Below are 23,720 nucleotides of genomic sequence, written 5' to 3'. Positions count from 1 at the left end.
GGGGTCTTGTTTTGTTTAAAGGCGGTGCGAAATCGAATGTGGTGCTGGACAAACCGGTGCATTCCACGCCAGTAATATCGTTGACGCATCCTTGTGAAGGTTTTTAGGAAGCCGCAGTGGGCGTTTTCAGGGTCGGCATGGAAGTACGTGCACATATCACAGTTCATGTGACTAGGGATAGCTAGAAGCTAATTCCGACCGTCGGGAATATAGTTGCGGCGGTAGAGCGTGTTGTCTTGCACCGCAATGTGGGCTGTTTGACGCCGTAGCGTCTGCGTGGAAGGAACGAGCGATGGAGCGACAAGTTAGTCGGGCAGCACAGCAAGCTTTGCTGAGAGGGCATATCAATGGCAGTCAGTAGGGACAGGTCTGAGGTCCTAGAGGGGACGGAGAGAGAGAGCACATCAGGTGTCGTCGGCGAGTGGGATAGCGAGTCAACGTCAGAATGCTTTCGACCGGAGAGGTACACGACATGAATGTCATATTCCTGCAGGCGAAGCGCCCAATGGCCGAGGCGACCCGACGTCTCGGTCAAGGAGGAGAGCCAAGAAGGGCGTGATGGTCAGTGATGATGCTGAAAGGACGACAGTATAGGTAAGGCGGAAACTAGCCCAATGCCCAAATGGTGGATAAGCATTCCTTCTCCGTGATGGAGTAATTTAACGCAGCTTTAATAAGGGTAAGGCTTGCATAAGCCCCGACATATTCTTCATTCGTGGCTTTCCGTTGGGCCATGACCGCATCAAGGCCGGCACCATTGGCGTCGGTGGGGACCTCTGTAGGCGCACTTGGGTCGTAATGGTGAAGGATCGATGGTAAAGTCAACAACTATCGTAAATTTTCGAAGGCTTTATCGCATGCTGATGACCACTCGGAAGTGCGTTTACTATTGCGTAAGCAGGTTCGTCAAGGGTGCGAGATAAAGGTGAAGTTCTGGACGAAGTGACGAAAATTAGAACATGCTCTGGCAGCGAAACGGCGCTTCTTCAGGTTCAGCTATAGACCGGCAAAGTGACACAGGTTAGGACGTCATGCAGGTAGACGAGATGCTTCGGAAAATTCTTTGAGGAAACAACTATGTCGTCCAGGTAATGTAAACAAGTCTTCCACTTCTGGGTGCGAAGGATCGTATCAATCATGCGCTCCAACGTCGCGAACGCACTGCAGAACGCGAACGGCATAATGTTTAACTCGTACAGGCCATTGGGAGGGACGAAAGCTGTTTTTGGTCGGTTAGCCTCTGCCATAGGAACCTACCACTAGCAAGAACGCATATCCAAAAATTAGAGATATCCTTCACTGTGCAGAAAATGAAGAGCACTGTCGATCCGAGGCAGTGGGTAAACGTCTTTTCCTGAAATCCTGTTTACGCAGCGGTAATCGATAGAAAATCGAACGGAGCCATCTTTTTGGCCAAGTAAAACAACAGGTGACGACTAAGAATTTTGAGAAGCTTGAAGGACGCCGCGCTGAAGCATGTCGTCCGCTTGTTCTCGGCACTCGTCTGTGGAAACGTGATACGCACGCTGTCGCAAGGGGGCATGCGAACTGGTGTCAATGATTTGAGAGACACTTGCCGTGCGACTCAAGCATGGTTGCTTGCTGTAGAACGAAGAAACGAATTCGTTAAGGAGGGTAAGAAGTTGGGTGCGATTAGATGGCGCATGGTCTGCGGCGATGGCACAGTCGAAAACGGCTGAAGGCGGTGTTGATGAGACAGAAGTTATGGCATCAACATGTAAACGGGCGCGCCATTGTAAATGTCAAGATCTTCAATACACGTGACAGCGCGCAAAAATCCTAAGGTATCACGACTCATTAAGGTCACTCGATACCGGTGTGGATTACAAATGGGCATCAGAGTGGATTAAGACCTAAAAGTGAGGACGGTGAACGGGAGAAATAAGTCCTTGCGGTGAGCAAGCGTGTCAGATGGCGGGAACGCCACTATGGAGACTGGCACGCAGCACACGACAGGGTCACAAGCAGAGACTTCTGAGGAGGTAAATCAGTATCGCCAACAGCGAAGAATTTACGTACACTGAGGTCGGCGCCTACCGATGGTGATGAGTCACAGAACAGCGAAAGGGCCACTTGCGTGTGAGTACAATCGATGATTGAACTATGACCACTATGACGTGGCAGGAAGTCCCACCCGAGGATGCAATCATGAGAACAGGAGGGCAGCAAAAACTACTCCGTGTACGAAACGTCTTGGATGACTACATGGGCGGACCATACAGCTGTTGGATGAATGCGATGTGCGCTATCAGGGCAGAGTGCCATGTCAACAATCTTTTTTATATTACGACAAGGATTTTCATGGATGACGGAAACGCCGGCCCCGGTGTCATCAAGCGCTTGTGCGTCTGCTCCCTCAACGTGGGCTCTAGAAGGACTTGTTGTTGGGCTATAGTTGGTGCTTGCTTACCGACATAACGTAGCGCGAGCGCAGAGATACAAAAAAGAGACACAGAACACGTCGCAGGCGCCACTAACAGCTTTATTCGAAAGAGAGCGAAAAGAGCATACGTACTGTTTCCAACACGCAGGCGCACCTGCCACTATCAAGGCCATTTATCAGGGCTTGCAAGATGATTTGATAGATCTAAAGAAAGTAAGCGTCTGCATTGTACAACACAATGGAAGTCTGGCTTACACAAGCACTACTTTTTTCTTTTGTGTAAAACGCTTATAATAACTGACGTGCCGTTTCATCTTTACTTCTACCCAGGATCTTGTGCTTCGTACGAGACCCAGACTGCCTAGCCGCAAGAAAGCTAAAGGAATAGTATTATTCACCAAACGACAGGGGCTGTTTGGACAGGAATCTTTCTTCAGTTACTGGGTCACCTTAGGACGCCTCAAGAGAAGGACGTTTGTGTGTCTAGGCTAGAAGAGTTAGGTGGTGCTTGCATCCCTGAAGATATTGCAAAAAATACTTTGGAAAGGCCCGAAGTTCGGAGTGGAGCCTCAGATTCTAGCGCATGAACTGGCAGCGGTGACCAGGAAAGTGGCTGGAAAAGCGGACTCGGAAGAACGTGAAAGGTGCCTTTTTGAAGGTATGGACTGCCTCTAAAAATGCACAACAAAAGACAAAGTTAGTGAATTGTGTGCGAAGTGCTTACCAGCTTACTTTAGGCGTAATGACCTGTCTTTTACAGGCCGACAAGGAAGGCAATTTTGTCGTAAGGCCGATAGGCACCTTTAGTGTAGAAGTGTGAAAGGCCATTGACAAGAACTTTGCTCCCATAAAATTTAGTTAGCCGAAAGCTAAGAAGTTGTTTTTGAGACTTTGTGAAGATGATGACCTGCAGCAACTCGGTAGGAGCGCTGATTAGAGCGCGTATGGTTCCTTGAGCGTGTTCTTTAGTGCAAAAACTCACAAGCTAGCCATTCCTTTGAGATAGACTGTAAGTGAGCACGGCACATTGAAAATTCAAGTTAGTAGGCTTTTTTTTAATTAAAGAGCCTAAAACAACTTCACATTCATGATCTTTTTCTCGTAGTAAACTCTATTGACAGCTAATTGTTCCAGCAAAACCAGAACATAGGTTACGCATTCTCTGTTGATATAGAGACTTGTTCTATACTGTGCCTTACAACGCGTTGTTTACTTGTGTTCGGAAGTGTATTGAAGTCAACGGGCATGTTTCGTTTCAAAATGTCATCGATATGTGTATGGGCAACCTTTTAGTTTTACTTGAGACCTACCTCAAGAGTGCTTTTATCTCGTTTGACAACCAGTTGTTCTTACAAAAGAAGGGCATATGCATAGGATCGTTCGTAGCACCTTTACTGTGTGACATATTGTTGTCGGAAATATGCAAACCTCTTGACGAGAGTCTTCACGGTTCGCATGTTTAAAATTTTAGAGACGTTGACGATTTCTTTAGTTGTGATGCACCATGGAAGCACTTTTAGCTCTTTCCATGCTAAAGCTATATTAGATGATTTCAAACTTCACGGGGAAGGCTTGTCATTCACCTTTTAGCTCCCCTACACAGTACCTTCCAGTTCTCGGAGTTAAGCCTCACGTTCTGAAAGGATCATGTTTGCTGGTGCTATTCACTGCGGGCAAAAAAGGAACTTCTGCCTTACGACTCCGTGCATTATAAGCTTGTAAAAAGAGCTATTGCTTCACTCTGCCTGGGGTCAACACACGAGAGGCGCTACGGACTCATGTAGGACTATTTTGACAAGCAGTTCATTAGGCTTTCAAAAGCCGGCTGCCCTCGTTCGGTCCTGACATCAGTGGCCGAATCCCTGCAACAGAAGCTAAAAGCGGGCACACCAGCGAATGAGGCAAGAGCAGGTAAGCGGAGTGGCTTAAGGCCGGAAGTTGACTGTATGTGCGTAAGATGAGCCACAATTAAAAAAAAAGAAGTGGCGAGCAGGTACGGAGTGCTTGTCGTGTCCTCCGCTCCGAACACACGCTGGCTCAACTGTGTCCCCGCATAATAGACTGGACACAGTTGGGTCATTATGACCATTAATGGACAAGATAGGCGGTCAAGAAAACTTGTCAAACCCCACTTGCGTTGCGCCACTTGGGCGGCTTATGCCTTGCCTTGTGGAAAGTCCTATGTAGGACAAGGGGCCACTGCGGCAATGACTAAATGAGGGAGCATGCTAATATCTTGAAGAAGGACTTCACTGCGCATATTTCAGCGCACTGTAAATCCTGCCCTTGTAAGCCGGGATTTTATGATGTGAAGATCTGGACAAAAGTAAAGATAAAACGGCACGTGATCTACTGGGACCATTTTATATAAAAAAGAAGTAGCGCTTTTGTAAGCCAGACTTCCGTTGCGTTGTACAACGCGGAGCTTACGTTCTTTAGATCCTACAAATAATGTTGCTAGCCTTGATAATCGGTCTCGGTAATGGCAGGTGCGCCTGCGTGTTGGGACCAATATATATACTCTTCACGCTGTCTTTTGAATAAAGTTGTTAGTATAGTGCCTGTGACATGTTCTGTGTCTCTTCTTTGTAACCGTGCTTTCGCGCTATGTTATCTCGGTACTCAACAGTGACGTCAGTGACATTCTGCGGTGAAAGCTGAGGTTTTAAAAAAGTTCGATGAGCTTGCAGTTCTTGCCTCCGGAACTGCGCTAATCAGTTTCCCTCGGCAGCAGGTGGTTGACGACGCATAGGTGACAGCGACCGTCTACGTGGAGAGGGAGAACGGCGTCTGTCAGAACGGCGGTCGAGATCCAAGGATCTCGGCGGCGAGTCAGTGGCATCTCGGGAACGAATCTCGGTGGCATGTTGCGCTGCATAGCGGAACTGGTCGAAGCGGCCATGGTTCGAGGACATGTTAGGACGACAGCAGGGCACAACGTGACCAGCGATTGCTCAGGTGAAGCAGATAGGCCTGTTGTCTGGCGTGCATAGGCCTGTTGTCTGGCCTGCGCCACATGTCGGCTCGACAAAGAAGCTGGGATGACTGCCGTGGAACGGGAGCAAAGGGAACCCGGTGCGTTGGTGGTGGGATGTAATAGGACGATCGCGGCAGCGTAGTTGAGAGCTGGATGTGTCACCCGGGCCGGGTAGTTGGCATAATAGACCGGTGCCGTTGGTGATGTGTCTATAGGCGGGTAGTCGACAGATGAGAGCGGTGCCGTCACAGAAGTTAGTGGGCGAATGGGAGGAAGTGCGTCAGATATCTGGGCACGGGTGGCGTGTTGCGCGGCCGGAGTCAGCGTTGGGGCAGGCCCCTGGCTATGAGGGAGCCGCGATAGCTGGCGGGCCACTTCCTCTCGAATGAAATACTTCAGCTGAAGTACGAGAGCAGGAGGGTCGGCATGGCCAGCGGGGACTGCAATAGACAAGACGGAGTCAACTTGTGGGGTGTTTTGGCGGGCGATGTTACGTTGGCGGTGCAATTCGTCGAAACTATGACACAGGTTGAAGAGAACGGCGACACTGGTTGGACTCTTGGCAAGCAGCATTTGAAACGTGTCATCCTCAATTCCCTTAAGAATACGGCTGATTTTCTCACCCATCGTCATGGTTGGATTACCACGGCTGCAGAGATGCAATACGCCCTGAATAAAACTTGGAAAAGTCTCGCCTGGCTGCCATGCTCGCTGACGTAGGCGCTGTTCGGCGCGTAGCTTGCGGACAGCGGGGCGGCCGAACACTTCAGTTAAATATGTCCTGAATGCGCACCAACTGGAGATGTCAGATTGGTGATTCTTGAACTACAGGTTCACAACGTCGGCAAGGTAAAATATAACGTTAAGTTTTACCTGGTCGCCCCACTTATTGTGAGTGCTTACTCGTTCATAGGAGGACAGCCAGTCTTCGGCGTCATGTTCACTTGTCCCGCTGAAGATGTGGCCGGGTCGCGCTGACGGAGAACGCCGGCGCAAGTGACAGGCACATCCATGGTGTCAGTCGCTGCGTTGGTGGCGGCACTCATGCTGTTGGTGGGCAACGTAGGAATGCGGAGCTCCAGGGGGACTTGACAGATTCCGGCAACCTCCGCCAAATGTAACGAGGTTTCATTGCCAAAGAGGTAATCAGTCTACAGCAGCACCAGCGAACAGCACGGGCTCTCTCGCGCTCGCAGCACGGGTCGTCGTCGTCATCGTCTTCGAGCCATTGCCAAAAATACGAGGCGCGTCTGCTTCATTACAGTATATTCAAATTACAATGTAACGCTATCAGGTGTGTAGGTCGTGTGTGAGTTGCACTTTAGGAATTTTCTGAGGCATTTTACACTGAGAAATTCACTTAGTTCGGTGACGCCAATGCGTCACGCTGAGGGCCTGCGTGGATGTGTGGTTCGGGATGATTTTTCTCATACGGACATCGCCGTGGATGCCGGTGCCGTCGCCGGATTTTTGGCGACGCAGGCCTTTAATCCTATCGCGCAAACGAAAATCGCTTGTGACAGACGCCATCTTTCTACTACTGGAGCTGGGTAAACCGAAGAGGTGGACATTATTTTCACGCAACGTTGAAATGCGTGACGACTAATTTATTACAAAATCCCTAATTTGCGCGTAACTAAGTAATATGGGGCACGTGTTGCATTTTCAGACGTGTAGCCTGTGAGTTTTCAAGGCTTATTTGTTTGGAACGAATTCTGAGGACATAGCATCGAGATATTTGCTCCTAATTAGGGCACGGAAATACATTCCAGTTCCAGTTATCGCTGTGCTTCGATGGATAGAAAAGGCCTTTTGTTAACAGAGCAGGCGGAACAACAGTGAATTTTTATCACAATTTTGCCGGCGCCTAATTCAAAACTGGTGCTAGTTCCAATGTTCTCTAGAAGTGGATCTGCCGCGACAACTGACTGGCTTTATTTCAGACATTACAATACGTGCGCTGAGGTTATTGTTTAAGAAATTGATTAGGAAAACTTTTTCTATTTGTAGATTACGCTTTCTGCTCTCTTGAGCAATTATTGCTCACCTCTTCGAGTAATCCGGGGCAATTAGAATATTTGTGCTACAGCAGGAATCTTAGCGAAGTCCGCTGAAAGCAAATTACGTCACCTCTAGAACACACAGCTCGTAGATTGTCCCCATATTTCTAGCAGAATGCTTTGCCTTTTTTCACTTACGATTGGCCTTGCAGTCACTGAAATCACCACTCACAGAGGAGCAGCTCGACAGTGATATCAGACGCCTGCGCACTCAAGCCTGCGAGTTTCGTCATGGTGTCGCGTAGCGGTACTTACATTTCCATGGTAATATATATAGTAAGGTGATAAGTGGGATAAGTACGTCTGCGGCCGACCACCTGCGCTTGGCTGGGCTTGCGGTACGCAGTGTTTGAGGTAGGGCCCGAGCTTGGGAACATAGCAGACCTCTGCCGACCGTAGGAATTGTCAAAGCCCGATGAAACATGAGAATTGAATAACAACCAATCGCACCGAGTTGAACTTATTCCAATAATTCTGAAAAGAATTTAGCGAGAGTTTTCTTTTCGACAAGGTCACTTGTATTAGTGTAAATGCATGACTTGGGAAATGAACTGAACCAGTTGTAATGAGATTTAGCTGTGAGCACAGTGTCGGAAAGCAAACTAGTGGCATTGTGCGCTGGTCGAACTCTCGACACCTGGAACTAGCGCTGTTAGCACTTGCGTCTAAATTTATTGCGAGCAAATAAGCTGACAACTCACGCATTGAATGAGAAAACAGCATCTTCTGCTTGCACCACTAAACTAAGGCATGCTATGGAGACTATATGTCACGTCGTAGCATAACATATGTCACGATCAACTTCAGACATTCCGAGGTAGTCGCCATTCCTGCTACCGTGCCTGCATATGAAAGTACTTTTGCGAGAATATTCCTGCGGCCTAAATCATTATTAGGACTGATGCTGAGGTAGAAAACCACGAACGAACAAATTCATATGAAACTGAAGCGCACATGACTATAACTTATTAAGGCCCCTGCCTAAACAAAGTATACACCGCGAATTGAAACGTCAGAAAGATATTTCAAATAAATAAAAAGAAGGCAATGGTCTATTAGCGGGGAAGAAAGAAGGCATCCCGAGTGAAGTGTTTGGGACAAACCAGCATAGTGTTAGTCACCTTTTCCCTATGCGGAGGTTTTATTATCCAAGTCGCTCTCCCATAAGCGCCATCTGCATCTTACGGGAAAAGATTAAATTGTACATCGCTGTCTTTTCAACGCGTTGACCCGCGGAATGATACATAATAAAAGCTTTTCGACATTCGTCCTTTTCTCATTTTCGGGCTCTTGTGCGGCGGCATCACAACGATTTGTAAACTACGAGGCATTCAGCGCATGCCGCGATAAGAGACCCTCTGTCGCTTCATGTCTGAACCTGGATCGGCTGTTTGTCGGCGCGGCCGCTAGGCGGCGAGCGCTTACTTGTAGTCGGAAATATCTTTAGTGTGTGCGCGTGCGCGCGCGTGGTTGTTCGTGTATGTGTTTGAACATGTAATCTTTGAGGTGAACTATTGCTCTAGGCCACCAATCAATCCGTATCGTCACCGCTCAGAACCCTACTTCTCTAGTTTTCTCTTTATTCCGGCGCAGGGTAGTAGCAGGTTAGAGAAGACAACTTCAGGCCCAGCTCGCCGCCATTTTATAAACATATTTCTCTCTGTACTCATGGGGTCAAGAGGTATACAATCAATCAATCAATCAATCAATCAATCAATCAATCAATCAATCAATCAATCAATCAATCAATCAATCAATCAATCAATCAATCAATCAATCAATCAATCAATCAATCAATCAATCAATCAAGTAAGCACTCAGGCTCAACCAATAAGAAGATTTTGGTGGTTAACAATACAAACTTACGAGAGAAATAGGTGGCCAGAGAAAAAAGCTGCACCTACGCAGCATGCCTAAGCTTTAGCCACCCCCAAGTAGCAATAACACAATGGCTTGTTTTACAGTTGAGGTTCTGAATGCCTTAGTAGCTACAGAAGAAAAGGGTAGAATCTGTATGGCAACGTACAATTCTGCATAGACTATAGTTAAAATACAAACAGATGACTCAGGATGGCTGTCGACGGTAATGCGCTTGGCTTTTCGAATCGATATGGCCACCCAACGTATTACCACCGTCGAAACGAGTTATGCACGAGCCGTGTACTGCAGCGGGACTCCTCTTTCGCGCTTTTCTAATAACACTCGGTGACATCTAGCGGCGCCACCGCGAAGCTTGCGTGTGGCCTCCGAAATGCAAGGCGTGCCGGTGCGTGCGAACGCTCAGGAACCTGCCATGCGGCAGCCGGGCGCCTTTCTCGCGCTTCTTTCTGGACACGCTGCGTCGTCTAGTTGCGCGGCCGAGAAGTCCGCGCTTGGCCTCCGAGATGAGGAGCACACTCTTAGAAAAATTTACACCCTTTGGGGCGTATCTTGTCCCACAACAATAATCGTCATCTGTCTGGCCCGCGTTTCCTTTCTTTAACGCTGCGAGCCTGGTACTTCCCAGTCACGAGTGGCATGCGCGTTATCAGTGTGACGCAGCACTCTCGACAGGAAAGTAGCGAGCGCCGAGTTTTCAAGAAAGGAAACGCAAGCAAGACAGATGACGATTATTGTTGTGGGACAAATATACACCCCAAAGGGTGCAACCGTTTTAAGAGTGCATGACACGCCGGTGTCGTGCTCGGAACCTTGGGAATTGTTCCCTCGTTTGCCGCACACCCAGTGGGGCATACTCAGTGACCCCAGCTGGTGAGAGGTTCATTGAAGAGTGGCCCGTACCCAGTGCGTTCATGGCGTTGCTCGCTAAAGCGCTGTCGTGAAAGACGTTCATTGGAAAGTGACCCAACTAAGCGCATTTGTGGCGAAGCCTGCTAATCCGTCGGGTTGCTGTCCTCGAGAATCCCTTGTGGCATGGGCTCTATTCTGCCCGGCATCGGATCAAGTTAAAACACATCTTTCTTTTCATTGTAGAGCGACACATTTCGAGTGGCACATACCGAGCTATCCATGTTGGCGTCAAAACCTTCATTGAAGAGCGGCATACGCCCTGCTGGCACATACTCAGAGACCGGCGTCGGCATCAAATAGTTTTATTGAAGAGTGATACATACCCAGTCCAGCATCCACAGTGACCCGTGTAGACGTGGAAGAGCTTCGTTGAAGAGCAGCACATATGCACACATTGTCACATACTCAGGGACCCAAGTTTTTTCGATGATTGGTTTCTAACAGTGTTCGCCTAGCATAGCGGCCCGATGCGCTGCCCACTCTACCATGGAATACCCAGTGAACCAAGTAGGTGAAAAAACGGTTAGATACGTAGACAGATGCATAGACAGTTAGTCCCCGAAAAGTGAGTGATGTACCTTAAGAATTCGAACGGCATTAATAAGCTTTTGTATAATGTCACAACTTCAGCGTCTTTCCTGTTGAACTTAATCGTTTCGGTTGCCAGTGTGTGCGCAAGTCTGTTAATGCGGCGAAGATTCTTTGCGAACTTCACCCGCAGTGGCTTTGCCATTGCGCTGCTAAGCTCGAGGGCTCAGTGTCAAGTCCCGGCAGTGGTGACTGCATTTCTATTGGGACGAATTGCAATAACGCTTATGTACCTTACATTGGGTGCACGTTAAAGCACCCCGGGTGGTCAAGATTAAACAAGAGTCCCCCACAATTAACGGCGTGCCTCAGAATCACATCCGGGTTTTTGGCACGTAGAACCCGATAATTTATTTTAAATTCCTTTGAGAACTTCACCCAGTTTCCGGTATGTTCGTACTTGACCCCTTTCATGGGAACTTGGGTTATTTTGTACGTGGCACTTTGCATGTGCCGCTCTTCAGCGAAAAAAAAGGACCCTTTATTGTTGCTCTGACTCTGAGCGGAATCAAACTTGCCTGACAGGACCCTGAAGCTGGATGGCGCTGCAAGTCATTCACGTCATTCACATACATCATAGCCATTCTGAGATGGGTATTGGTGGGATTCTTGCCGCCCTAATGGTTGCGCGAAAAAATAAAGAGAAAGTGTGGCAGTTGATACCCGTAAGAAAAATAAATTAGTTTTTTTTTACGACTAGCCTAGAAAATTGTTCCACTCTGGCTAATATATTGTTGCACACATCTCCCCCGGTGCTTGGTGTGGCATTCCTGGCCATGAGCCGAGCTGACATCTCCAGCTTATCGTTAAAGCCAGGATGTCTATCGCTTTACCCTATTGACTTGACGTTTTGCTTAGGTAATGTCTGTATGCTCTCGACAAACAAATAACGTTGAACGGTAGCGTTAGGTCACAGGCTCCTATCTAAGTGCATATAAACGAAGAAATCTGCAACACCCAATTTGATAAGGTTTGTTGCATAGGAAAAAATTAAAATCTACTAAAGGCAGGGAGGAAACAATTGGTTATGGCCTCCAAGTTAATCCAAATTGCAAATTAAATGAATATGATATGTCAAGTTATAAACTTTAACTCAACAATGAAGAAAATATTACAATTTTGTAAACCGTACCTAAGACAAAATTGACTTACCATACACCGTTCCTTAACTATAGCACCAATTTCTAAGTAGGACTTTTGCAAAATTCTAGTGGACATTGTAACAATTTTATAAGCTGCGAACACATACATCAAATTTCTCTTCTTGAGATATTTTAACCGATGCAGTTTGCAGGACTGTGATGTATATTTTTTTCCTATAGCAGCTATACGGATACTCAAGATGAACTTTCGCCGTCATCGCCGTTATTGCCGTGAGCTTCCTCATATATTTAGGCATACGCGTGCCATATGTTTGTGCATGCCGTATATGCAAGGCAGATGCCGTACTATTCAAACGCACAGACGTAACTGAACTGAAAGAATTTCTCAAAGTAACATGCGCCTGCGAATTCGTAAAGTACGACTTACACACTACCTACAGACACGATAGCATCGGACTGTAATTTGAATATACGGGAAAAAAGAATTCTGTTACGGCGGAAACTCAAACACAAACCTCTTTTCCAGCTGCCGTTGGATGTTTGACGCAGCTGTGAACTACCTCTGCGAACGACCCACGCAAGAGGCCGCGTTTCTCCCGGAAGGCTCGCCTTCGTACATAGCGTTCGCCGCCAGCGTTTCCCGGTAAGTACGGTTGCACAAAGATTAAATTATGGGGTTTTAGGTGCTGAAACCCCGATATGCTTATGAGACACGCCGTAGTGGGGTGCTCCGGATTAATTTTCATCACCTCAGGTTCTTTAACGTACACTTAAATTTATGTACACGAATGTTTTTGCATTTCACTCCGATCGAAATGCGACAGCCGTTGCCGGGATTTGATCCCGCGACTTCGTGCTTAGCAGTGCAACACCAAAGCCACTAAGCAACCACGGTAGGTGGCGCTTACGTAAGCTGCAGTTGCCTAGAAACGTGAGGAGCAGTCAGGGATCTTTGAATGCTTTCGCGTTCCACTCTTAAAGGCGAAGCTTAAGCGTCCTCCAGTTTTCGTGTATGTGGCGGGAGCGATATGGACGCGGACTTGCTGAAGCCAGTGGTTCTTCGCATCGTACCTAATTCTCTAATACAAAAACATCAGTCCGGGCTGGTTCCGCGGGTCCGCTTCGCCCGAATAAAATTCCATTATTCTGGCATCAAACTAGGAGGGACTTATAGCCAGACAACCACTCGAGAACGCGACATGATTGCCAGACCAACGTCATTCGATCGATGGTCCGGCAAGCGTCTACCATCTTCACGATCAAACAGTACGTACGGCGATCTTTGTTCCACGTTGAGAAGTTGCTGCCACTCTAAAATAAAAAGAATACTCAAGAAACCAAAAATATAATTATTCGTTGGTGAACCAGAACACGGAGTGAGTTCCTAAAAGCGTTGCTAGTTTTAAATTTTAGCGCGGAGCGCATGGGTCACCGGCGTGGCAAAGAAAGAGTAAGTCACGGTGTTTCCGTGCGGAGGTACGCATCAAAACCAGGTAAAAACTATCCAGGAGCAGAACCCTGAGTATGGAGCAACTGTATTCATATAGGGTGAGTCTTTCTTTAACTAAACCACGGAGTTATAACTGTCCTGCAAAATTGAGGCTGCGGTAAAGGATAAACTTGAACACCAACTCACCAGAGCCCCCGTAAAACATGGAGGCGTCCATCTTGTATATTCTTTTCCCTCATTAGCGCTTCGACGTTTCATGCCAGGTGGCACTCATTACATTTATATGCGTCTCGAATATTAGTCGCACTAGTGTGAAGCGTGACTTCTTCGCTTTTTCATGAAAGAGGCAACGAGGAAGCTCTCGACTCTATATGGAGACATCGAGACTGAAAGGGCTAAAACAGCAACTGAAACCGAAGTTGACATGGTTAATAATGGCCGCATATATGTTTAGACAAACAGGTGACGAACTGAGGTTGATTTTAGAAAACAGCGAAATCTGCATCTCACAAGCGCTGAAACACGCATAAGTGAAGCTCCAGCACCGCTTCTGGAAACCCCAGAAACCCACTGCTCACGAGCGCTCTCCGCAAGCGGACCTCATCGCTTACGAATCTAAAGGCAAGGCTGTGCATTGCGTAGATAGCAAGTCTTCTGTGTCCTATCCTCTCATGAGGTGAACTAGTTAAAGCGGTGCAATAACATACACCTACTCAAGGTACGAAGAAAAGCATTGAGATTCTGGTTCCCTTCTTTGCACACAAATAAAAAAAAGAAACAATATGTGAAGCCTCACTATTTTTGTCACTCTCAACAAGCAAATATACCCAACACCATCACGATAGTGCCTTAGCACCTTATATTGCGCGAACTGACACACATTATGACAATATATAATGGTGCAGTTTCGCTTAAAGCTTTACATGAACAGACAAATTATTCTAATATAATGCAGGTGCAAGTCTGCGTTTCGTACGATGACCGTAAGCGTGATCCTCCGGCGACCTCAGCAGCGCGACTCCACAGCCACTAAGTTAGAGCGGCGGGTAAGGCTGAACTTTGTTGCTCAACGTACAAGCTGACGCTGCGTCCCACTTTCGCATAACCCCTGCATTGGCGTGTATACCGGTTAAAAAAAAATGGCACTGTGACACTACTCCAAGAAAGAGGAGACTTGACACTCATGTGCCCCCATCGCTATCTGCTCAATTTGCAACACATTTCCTTTGAGCGCTGCCGCTGAACCATGCTGCTTCAGCGTTCACCACAGGTTATCGAGGTGAAGGCAAGTACTCGAGACTGGCCCTCAGCTCGGTCTGCGCCTTCAAGTGCCTGCGGTCGGCACCTCCACGGGCCGCTTGTCCCCTCCTTTCATATTTTATCCACGATGCGTAGTAAGAGGCAATTTACAGAATGCCAAGACACGGACTTAGCAGCGCCCGAGTCAATGATTGCGTTTAAGCAGCGCCAGTGCAACGTACCCATTCACTTGACCTAGAAACAACACTTACACAATCCAACGAATGTCCACGTAAGCAATGCTGAAGGCTGTTCTTCGTTTGAACGCCGCTATTCTGAGTGACTGTTGTCGCTTAAGTTCCCCTGAGAGCGAGCACAAAATTCTCCAGTCTGTCATATGCTTGTGTCAAGAACAACTCCTTCCAAGATGCACATTTCAACAACGGTGTGTGCAGGAAGGATTGTGACGACAGTGGATTTTTGTGCGTGCACTTCTGAGTGAACCGAGGCATACGGCTTGTGTATGAGGAACGAAGGTGCTCGGAGGCGAGCGTCGGGGGTACTTGCACCGCACTGTGTTAAATCTCGGAAGCTGTGGAGTTGGTTGATACACATCTGTCTACACTCTCCGCTTGATGCGTGACACATCTGCCCATTTTGCAATGCTTTTGATGTTTATTTCAGTCACAAAATTGGTTTCATCCTTTTCGTGCTGCATTACATACGGCCTTGGAAAGCCATTTTGTGCTCTACGAAATTAATATTACAGTGCACCTCTTGCGTCTTTATTTGTTCCTTTCTCATAGGCAATTCAGTGCAGTGATGGAGCATCATAGCTGTGCATTTATTAGTGTGCACGAGAGTGTCGAGCGGTATTCGGCAGTGAAGCACGTTTGCCTAATCGGAATTCATCTCGAACCGAAACTTGCTTCGCCATTTCGAGCGGTACGATTGAAAAGTTACGAACCGGTTCGGCCAGCGTCTCAGAATGGTTCGCAACAACAACAAAAACAACAACAACAACAACAACAACAACAACAACAACAACAACAACAACAACAACTACTCCTACTACTACTACAACAATAACAAAATTAAGTTATGGGGTTTTACGTGCCAAAACCACTTTCTGGTTATGAGGCACGCCGTAGTAGGACACTCCGGAAATTTTGACCACCTGGGTTCCTTTAACGTGCACCTAAATCTAAGTACACGGGTGTTTTCGCATTTCGCCCCCATCGAAATGCGGCCGCCGTGGCCGGGATTCGATCCCGCGACCTCGTGCTCAGCTGCCTAACACCATAGCCACTGAGCAACCATGGCGGGTAACAACAACAACAACAACAAGAACAAGAAGAAGAAGAACAACAACAACAAGAACAAGAAGAAGAAGAAGAGGAAGAAGAAGAAGAAGAACGACGACGACGATAACGACAACGCTCCGTGGTTTTTCCAGTATCCTGTTCGACATGGTTCGAAGCAAAACGAACCATTTGCTCCGAATCGGCATGCCTGGTGATTCTGAACGTTTTGCAGGAAATGGCTTCTTAGAGCGATGGCTGTTATGGGCTCCCTCCACTGGTCGTTTTGATGAGCGCCTGCATTGTCGCTGGAGTCCCAAAATTGTCTGCGAGCAAATAGCAAAGAACAAAAATGATCATTGTGCCGTGAGGATTGAAACTTACAACCAACAGAGTGGCAGGCCAGAGTTCTACGTCTGAACAACTTTACCTATCATATATGGTGCTTATTGGAACGAGTGTGACATCGTATGATTACGCATACAAAATGCAGTTTATCCCACTTGTACGCCTGTAGAATGACCCAAAAAAGCACAATTTGTATAAGAAGCAAGAGATTAAAAAAAAAAGGGAATATTCGCACCTTAAAGAGGGCCATAGAGGCAACTGGACAATCAAGGATACCAGTCGGGTTGAAAGACTGTGTGGTCATTATGTCCTTTCAGTTATCGATGATTCCCCTAAACTGCACGGATGAAGAAACGGTTGGCTCAGCTCTGCCTCCCAAAAGGTACAGTCCAATCAGGAAAAAAAAAAGACTATATCACAGGGCACGTCATCCTCATCGGTCACAACGAAATATCGACGCTACAGCAGTGGAGAACGCTAATTATGAAGCGCACGATGGCGCCAGCACGCGCACGCGCCATGATTAGCAAGCACCCGCTCAACGTATGCGTACTGGATAGCGCTGACGTTAGCGCCTTCTTCGTGTTCTTGCACATCGCCTTACGAATTGAGGAGGCAGTCCTATGTTAAGCTTTCTTTTCTGTATGTAATGAGCATGATTTGGTTTGGTTAGGTGCTTGTCGATATAAGGCTCAACCCAATACGGGGTACCGGCCATGAATCGAGCCGCAGTATAGGTAAAAACAGAAGAAAACTTAAAGGGCATTTCGTAAATTAAGAATGACATAGTAAATTAATGCTAATCGTTAATATTAATTTTAGGGGTATATTATAGAATAGGTACTAATAATATTTTTGCTTTCATGGCGAGGAAAAAAACACTGATAAAATTAACACGGTGGTATTATTTCTTCGTTTACAGAATTAAATGTACTATCACATACGTTTCTATTGTAGTATCCTATAGTGCCGGTGCCCCAAGAGATAATATAACAGGAAACGTAATACCCACTCCAAGTAGACGAAGGCGACGTTCCAGAAATCGTCTCTTTTGCATGGTGAACCTACGACATTGTATAAAGAAATATTCCAAAGCTTCCAGCTCGTTGCATTATTAACATTGAAGGTAAGGAGTCAAACCAAACCTGGAGGAATAAAAATTTAGCATTGGTATTCGCCGACGCATTATCGTAAGCGAGGCATTCAGATTTTCAAGTTACACTATCTGCTGAGCCAAGAGAATCTAAGAAGCTGAAAATTAGTGTTTTTATACGGATGATTTGGCATATTCTTCATAAAAGTACCGTGCCTTTAAGAGATACCATCGCTAGTGCGCCTGCTGAGATGTTTAAGGCTAGTCTTATGCGCCCTTGTACCCACACTATGCAGACGAGGCGTTAACGTTGGCGGATCGATGATTAAAAGTCCCATGGAACAGTAGACGAATAGGTCACTGACAGAGTCGAACAAACAGACACGCAGTCGGTCATGATTACATTGGAAGAAATAGAAGTGGGAAGTTTTCGTGAAGGTAGAGCGATAGCCAGTAACGCTAAAGGGAAAATGAGACATCCACCCAATTGTAGCAATTGCTACAAAGGAAACTAAAACTCTCCCAGTTGAAGATAAATTGATCCTGGTCCAGGATGAATTTTAGGAGTTGCTACTATTGGGTGGGTGTCTCATTTTCCTTTTATTTACTTCCCTGCACCTTGCGGGTTTCCAAAGAACTATTATGTTAAGCCATTAGATAGTTCTAGTACTGCGTACGTTGGGTACGTAAGATCGCTGCGTTCTGCAAAGTGCGCATGTGCGGAACGCGACACGAACGGTACGTGATGTGTATGCGGCCGCTGCGTGCGCGCGCATACGATTCTTGCAAGCGTACGTGGGGAGCCTCGCGTGCTGCTCTCGTGGTTCTCGTGCGTTCGGGAGAGCGCGAGACAAAGGAGTTTCGCAAGATGGCGGCGTCGAAGGCGACCAGCGGAAGGCTGCACTTTCCAATGGCCTACGATTTGTCTTTGCTGCGTGAAATGAACGCGCGGAAGCCATTCCCGGATTCTGCACGGTGGGAATGCGTAGAAAAAAATGGCTGTGGCTTAGCTAAGGTTAAGCCCAGGATGCGAAGCATACTAGCCTTTATTTTAGTTCTTGAACCACTGTTTAGCCTGATGAACTGCTGTTGCTTGGCTATATTTGGTTCGGCTAAACGAAGAAACAACTCATGCGTTACTCTGCTTCGCCTTCAAGAGTGGAACGCGAAAGCGTTCCCGTCGACCCGCCAAGGGGTGTAAGACAATGGGCTACGGCGCAGCGACTACGCGCCCCGCATTGGACGCGGTGAGCGTCGAGCAACGCAGCGTTCGGCGCGGCAACGAAATGTACGCCTGAGCAAGCGGCGCACGCCTGAGCCTTAGAAACAGCTCGTTTCTAAGTCAACACCGCACTTACTAGAGGCGCTTTTGTACCGCTTTGAAGCATCGCACTCGTGGCTCAGTGGTAGCGTCTCCGTCTCACACTCCGGAGACCCTGGTTCGATTCCCACCCAGCCCATCTTGCAAGAGCTGAGCCAAAGCCACCTAGAAAATCAGTCTCTGTAGCACGCCGCAACCTTCGCTTCTCATTCCAACGAGCAGCTCTGTCTCCAGGAGGCATCTCACCTCGTGAGTGTCTAGCAGAGGCAAGCGCAGCTGCTTATATACCGCCGCGACGCCGCGAGCGACGGCGCGAGTTGGAGCCTCGTTTCTCCTCTGTCGTGACGTCACGGTGTCATTTGGTCAGCCTTGAAGGCGACGCCGCGAGCGACGGCGCGAGTTGGAGCCCCGTTTCTCCTCTGTCGTGACGTCACGGTGTCACGTGGTATTGAAGGCGACACCGCCGCGCCTGAGGAGCTGGGTTGAGCTCTAGTAATATGCTTCGCATAAAATACGAACTTTGTTTTTTGAGAAAGTGTTCGGTGTCCGCTGTTTGCGCGAAAGGCTCCAGCTCCTGTTGTCGCAGTTCGTCGCAAATGACCCTGGCAACCTCATAAAGCCAGTGCTCAGTTTTTATTCTCGTTGTAATTCGTGTATTGCATCCGTATCAATGTAGAGTCTTTTAAAGGCCTAAATACAGTTTGACGTAGCGTGAGCGCGTGGACAAGTTACATCACGTTGGCGAGATCAACAGCGTCTATAGTTCGACCGATGGTTCGACGCAATGGTGGACGCGGCCAACGCGCTCCGACGCGCCCGGCGTCTAACAATGCTCGTCCGCTTACGTTCGTAGGCATTTCCCGGTACTAAGAGGCCTGACGTGACACGCGCTACTACGCTCCGCAAAGCGCTTACGTGCTGCGTACGTATCGTCACAGCGCAGTACTGAAACTGTTAACTGTGCCTCAAATATTGGTGTAATGTCGCGCTGTCAAAGGGAGGAGAAAAGCAACTTTAATAGGGACAGAAGAATGCCCACTCCTGCCATCTCTCACCGGCAAAAGCATGTGTGGTTTTCACTGTACTACAGGGAAGCTGTTTATGAGTAGACGTCCGTGGATTTTTTTTCTGCGCCAAAAAAACCAATCATCATCAGCAATGCTTCGTACCCCTCTAAGCAAGCAAAGAATGCAATGGCTCATCCATTAAGTACAGGATGGCGAAGAGATTGGAGTGGGGATGGCGTTGCGGCTACCTGCAACTGTTCGCCCCCTCGTTCTTTTGTTATTTTTAAATACAGTTTTCCTTCCCTCATCTCTCTCCTTGTCATCTTTGTTTTCCCCTTTCCCCTTCCCCCGCTGTAGGGTAGACAACCGGACGTTACATGCTGGTTAACCTCCCTGCTTTCAGCTTTTCTCTTTTCTTCCTTTAAATACAGGGCGGCGAAGAGTTTGCAATGCACACGGAAATGCATATGCAAATTACAACACATAGTACAACATATGTATTACTCACACAAATAACTGAAGATGCTGCACAAAATTTTAATGATTTTAATGAGTGGTTTGCAAGCAGTACAGTAGATATCATTTATCGATGCTGAATATTTTGCTAGCAAACAACAGAACAAAAGAAAGAACGTTTTGTTTTTTACTCCAAGTGGTTGTTTTTTCATATGTATTTTGTGTTGTTGGAACGCTGTATGCCGAACTTTGATACGTATAAATTGCATAAGTTATAAAAGTTGCATGAAGTAATCTGAAAAGCTGTATTTTTCCTACCAACCTTGCAAGACCTTGAAGCAGAAAATGTCCTTCAATACACTAAATTTTTTTTTAAATGTTAGCCACATTGCGCGTGTATTGCAATACATTAGCCCAGAGTGCAAGTGTGAAAACATATAATATGGTAAATATCCATTGTTCATACAATATTGATTACTACACACGCTGGTGAATGATTCTCACCGCCTGCGTAATGTTCGTGCTTCAACCAATAAGTTCTAACTTAAGTGCTTCAAGTAGTGCTTCATGCTTCAAAAAACACCGCGAGCAGCTAAGATATAGAATGACATTAGCTGCAGCGCAGAACAGATTACAGCTCCAGGTTTTCTTTTTTCCTTCTCAGTGACAAAAGGTCGGGTAAGGCATGGACGAGGGCGTTTGTACAGTCCAACTGTTTACACCGTTCAATGCCGGTTGAAACCGAAAGTGCTACCACTACCATCTCCTGTTTCACCAAAAAGGTCCCATCCAAAAACAGTGACATGGGCATCCGGGAAGAAGACACATGACGCGCGGCTTCTTGTGGTAATGCCCAGTGTGCTGATTTTTCCTACGATGTGCATCCAACCAGCAGAGACTAACACTTTTAATCTACGTACTCCCAGTCAAACATGCAATAAGAAGGCAAGAATGTACTGATGGGTAGAATGCGTATAATATGAATCACACACGGCTACGCTTCTTAGTTCTTTTTCTTCTTGTTTCTGAACGAGTTGGATATCTCGATGGCCAGCTCGATGAGGTTGGTCTTCTTCGGTCCGGTGCTGGGCGGCAGCTTGGGCAGCGTGTGGCAGTCGGCTGAACCCCGGGTGTAGGGTCCGCACACGAGACTCAGCACTTGCCCGAAGATGCGTTCCATCACGTTTGCTACGTACTCCTTGGCCGGAGAGTTAGGATCGCAGTCGTCTAGGGCCCGCTCTACGCACTCCAAAGAGTTATGATATGCGCTGAAAAAGAAAGAAAAAGAACTTTAGTGAACCTCTGCAGTGTTCCAACAAACATAGAAAGATAGTGCAGACGTCGTCTCGCAATGACTCTGCCACGAATCTATGCGGTTCGTGTTTGAATTGCGCTGAAGGAGACAACGAAAAAACAATATAAAAGACAAGGCTGTGTGTGAGAACGCACAGCAAACGGAAAATATATTCCCACAATGACAATTCAGTGCAAGACGAACGAAATGAACCAGTCGTTTATGAGAAGCTTGAAAGATCACTATAACTAGCAATAAGAAGTGCCACAGGGTCATGGCATACACGGTGGGGACATAATGAAATGTCGGCCGCGAGGTTGGGCGCTGGAGCTCTGAGCAGGTAGCTACTGTCAAAAAATGTGTGTTGCGTCAGGTTGGATGAAGTCCGTGCGCCCTGTCGGCGTTCACCAACCGTAGGCCTTGGTAAGGAGCTAGACGAGGTGTGTTGGCCCAGGTGGGAGCCTGCAGCGACCTTTCGACAGGAACTCGGCATGCCTCTACTCCCGCGCCTTGGGCACCATCTTCTCTGTCTCGCGACGTCTGCCACGCTCACCGTCTTCCTCCAAACTTGGACTCTTCCACCGAGGAGGCTGCTCATTGGCTCAGCTTCCCTTAAAGCATATTGACGTCCATATTGTCACGATTCACAAGCAGCAGGAACTGGGAAAACAAGGCAGGACGCTTTATATAGACAAAGTGAAAACGATTAGACAGGGACCTCCGAACGATGCACTCTCTGGAGGGACCAAATGCCACATTTAATATGTGGCACGTAGAGAAAAGCGAATGCCAGGCGCATTGCAAAAGAGAAGACGAGGTCCCTGCCTAATCGTTTTCAGTTTGCCTATAATTAAAGTGTGCTGTCCTGTTTTTTCAGTTCCAGCTGCTTGTGAGTCATGACAATATTGTCGTGGAGCGGGGTATTTTGCTGAGGCGGTTGAGGACATCGTACGTCACTTTATGCAGATGGCCGTTCGCGTAGGCTCGTCATGCTGATTGACAATGTGTGAGAATATATACTTCCTCATCCTTTCTCTATGCCGAGATGGCTAGGCCAATGACGGCCTTTTCTGCTGCGATTATGTTGTGTGTACAGGGTCGTCCTTTTTGAAAGGGAACACGCGAGCGCGTGGCCTGTGCTCTGCGGCGGCTGCCTAGAGCGCCGGTCAGTGTCAGCGAGAGGAAGCACGTCCGCTTTTGGCGTCATCTATTGATGGTCAGAATGACTAGGCATGGCCGATTGGAAGCGCCTACTGGACTCCCTTCCCCGTATTACTGATGCGCAAGGAGCGGGGCCCGCAGCGCGAGCGCGATTTGCTAGCTGCAGGCCCCGCTCCTTGCGCATCAGTAATACGGGTAAGGGAGTCCAGTAGGCGCTTCCAATCGGCCATGCCTAGTCATTCTGATCGTCAATAGATGACGCCAAAAGCGGACGTGCTTCCTCTTGCTGCCACTGACCGGCGCTCTACGCAGCCGCCGCAGAGCACAGGCCACGCGCTCGCGTGTTCCCTTTCAAAAAGGACGACCCTGTACAAACGGAAGCACATGCTAGTTCCTCGGTGTCCTCCCATGCTGATTACCATGCCCTCATCATTCGGGTACTTGGCCGCATTTGTCCAGCGAGCAGTGGAGAGAGTGCCGCATCCTCTTTCTATTGCTTTGGCTCGCGCTTGTCTCCTGCCCAAGTGATACAACGTGTGCATGTTACGCGGAGTAGGGGCCACCATTATAGAGGGAAAGCCTTAGGTGGCTCATGGGTCGAAATACCCGATGTCCGGCGCAATGGCACCAAAATTCATAGGGAGTCGAACTCTCGACCTTTGGTGGTAGTCGAACCAACGACGTGTGGTTTTAGTTAAGGCAAATTTAAGTATGACCAATGACCTTGGATGGGAGCTGAACCCTCGAGCTTTGGTGGGGGTGGAACCCACGACTCTTGGTGTTAATTAGGGTGAAGCAGGCCACTGATTTCTTTATAAAATGGCCAGGCTTAGCTTGGTTAAGCCAAGAATGCTTCGCATATTGCGCGAGTTGGGGCCCAGCTTTTCCTCCGGATGTCGTGACGTCACGTCACGTGGTTGCGCTAAAGGTCAATGGTGGCTGCCCGGCCGCGCCCAAGGGCTGAACTGAGTGATTGCAATATGCAACGCATAAAAATAGAAGCAACTTAATAACAAACATAGCAAACTTAAAAGAGAATAGACCCACATATGAGACGCGCAACAATGAACAATGGCTCATACCCTCAATGGTGGCTGCCCGGCCGCGCCCAAGGGCTGAACTGAGTGA

At 47.7% G+C, this 23,720-nt stretch overlaps 1 protein-coding gene and 1 long non-coding RNA gene across 4 annotated transcripts in view; one reads left to right on the top strand and one right to left on the bottom strand.

Annotated features, from left to right (window-relative positions):
• Nucleotides 1–2,756: 2,756 nt before the first annotated feature.
• Nucleotides 2,757–23,720, top strand: part of LOC135912649 (uncharacterized) — a 138,004-nt gene continuing 117,040 nt past the window's right edge. Inside the window, exons 1-2 of one of the 2 annotated variants that reach the window (XR_011507418.1) lie at nucleotides 2,757–3,062; nucleotides 12,449–12,565. This is a non-coding gene — a long non-coding RNA (uncharacterized lncRNA). The remainder of the gene's footprint in view (nucleotides 3,063–12,448; nucleotides 12,566–23,720) is intronic. The other variant, XR_011507417.1, reaches the window with a different exon arrangement.
• Nucleotides 21,095–23,720, bottom strand: part of LOC135912647 (uncharacterized) — a 29,333-nt gene continuing 26,707 nt past the window's right edge. For both annotated transcript variants that reach the window (XM_070522249.1, XM_070522250.1), the window contains one exon: nucleotides 21,095–21,405. In XM_070522249.1, coding sequence (XP_070378350.1) covers nucleotides 21,141–21,405 — 265 coding nt within the window. In that variant the 3' untranslated portion in view covers nucleotides 21,095–21,140. The remainder of the gene's footprint in view (nucleotides 21,406–23,720) is intronic.

Source organism: Dermacentor albipictus, chromosome 7 (assembly GCF_038994185.2).
Source record: "Dermacentor albipictus isolate Rhodes 1998 colony chromosome 7, USDA_Dalb.pri_finalv2, whole genome shotgun sequence".
Lineage (NCBI taxonomy): Eukaryota > Metazoa > Arthropoda > Arachnida > Ixodida > Ixodidae > Dermacentor > Dermacentor albipictus.
This window is presented reverse-complemented; position numbering and strand designations above follow the sequence as displayed.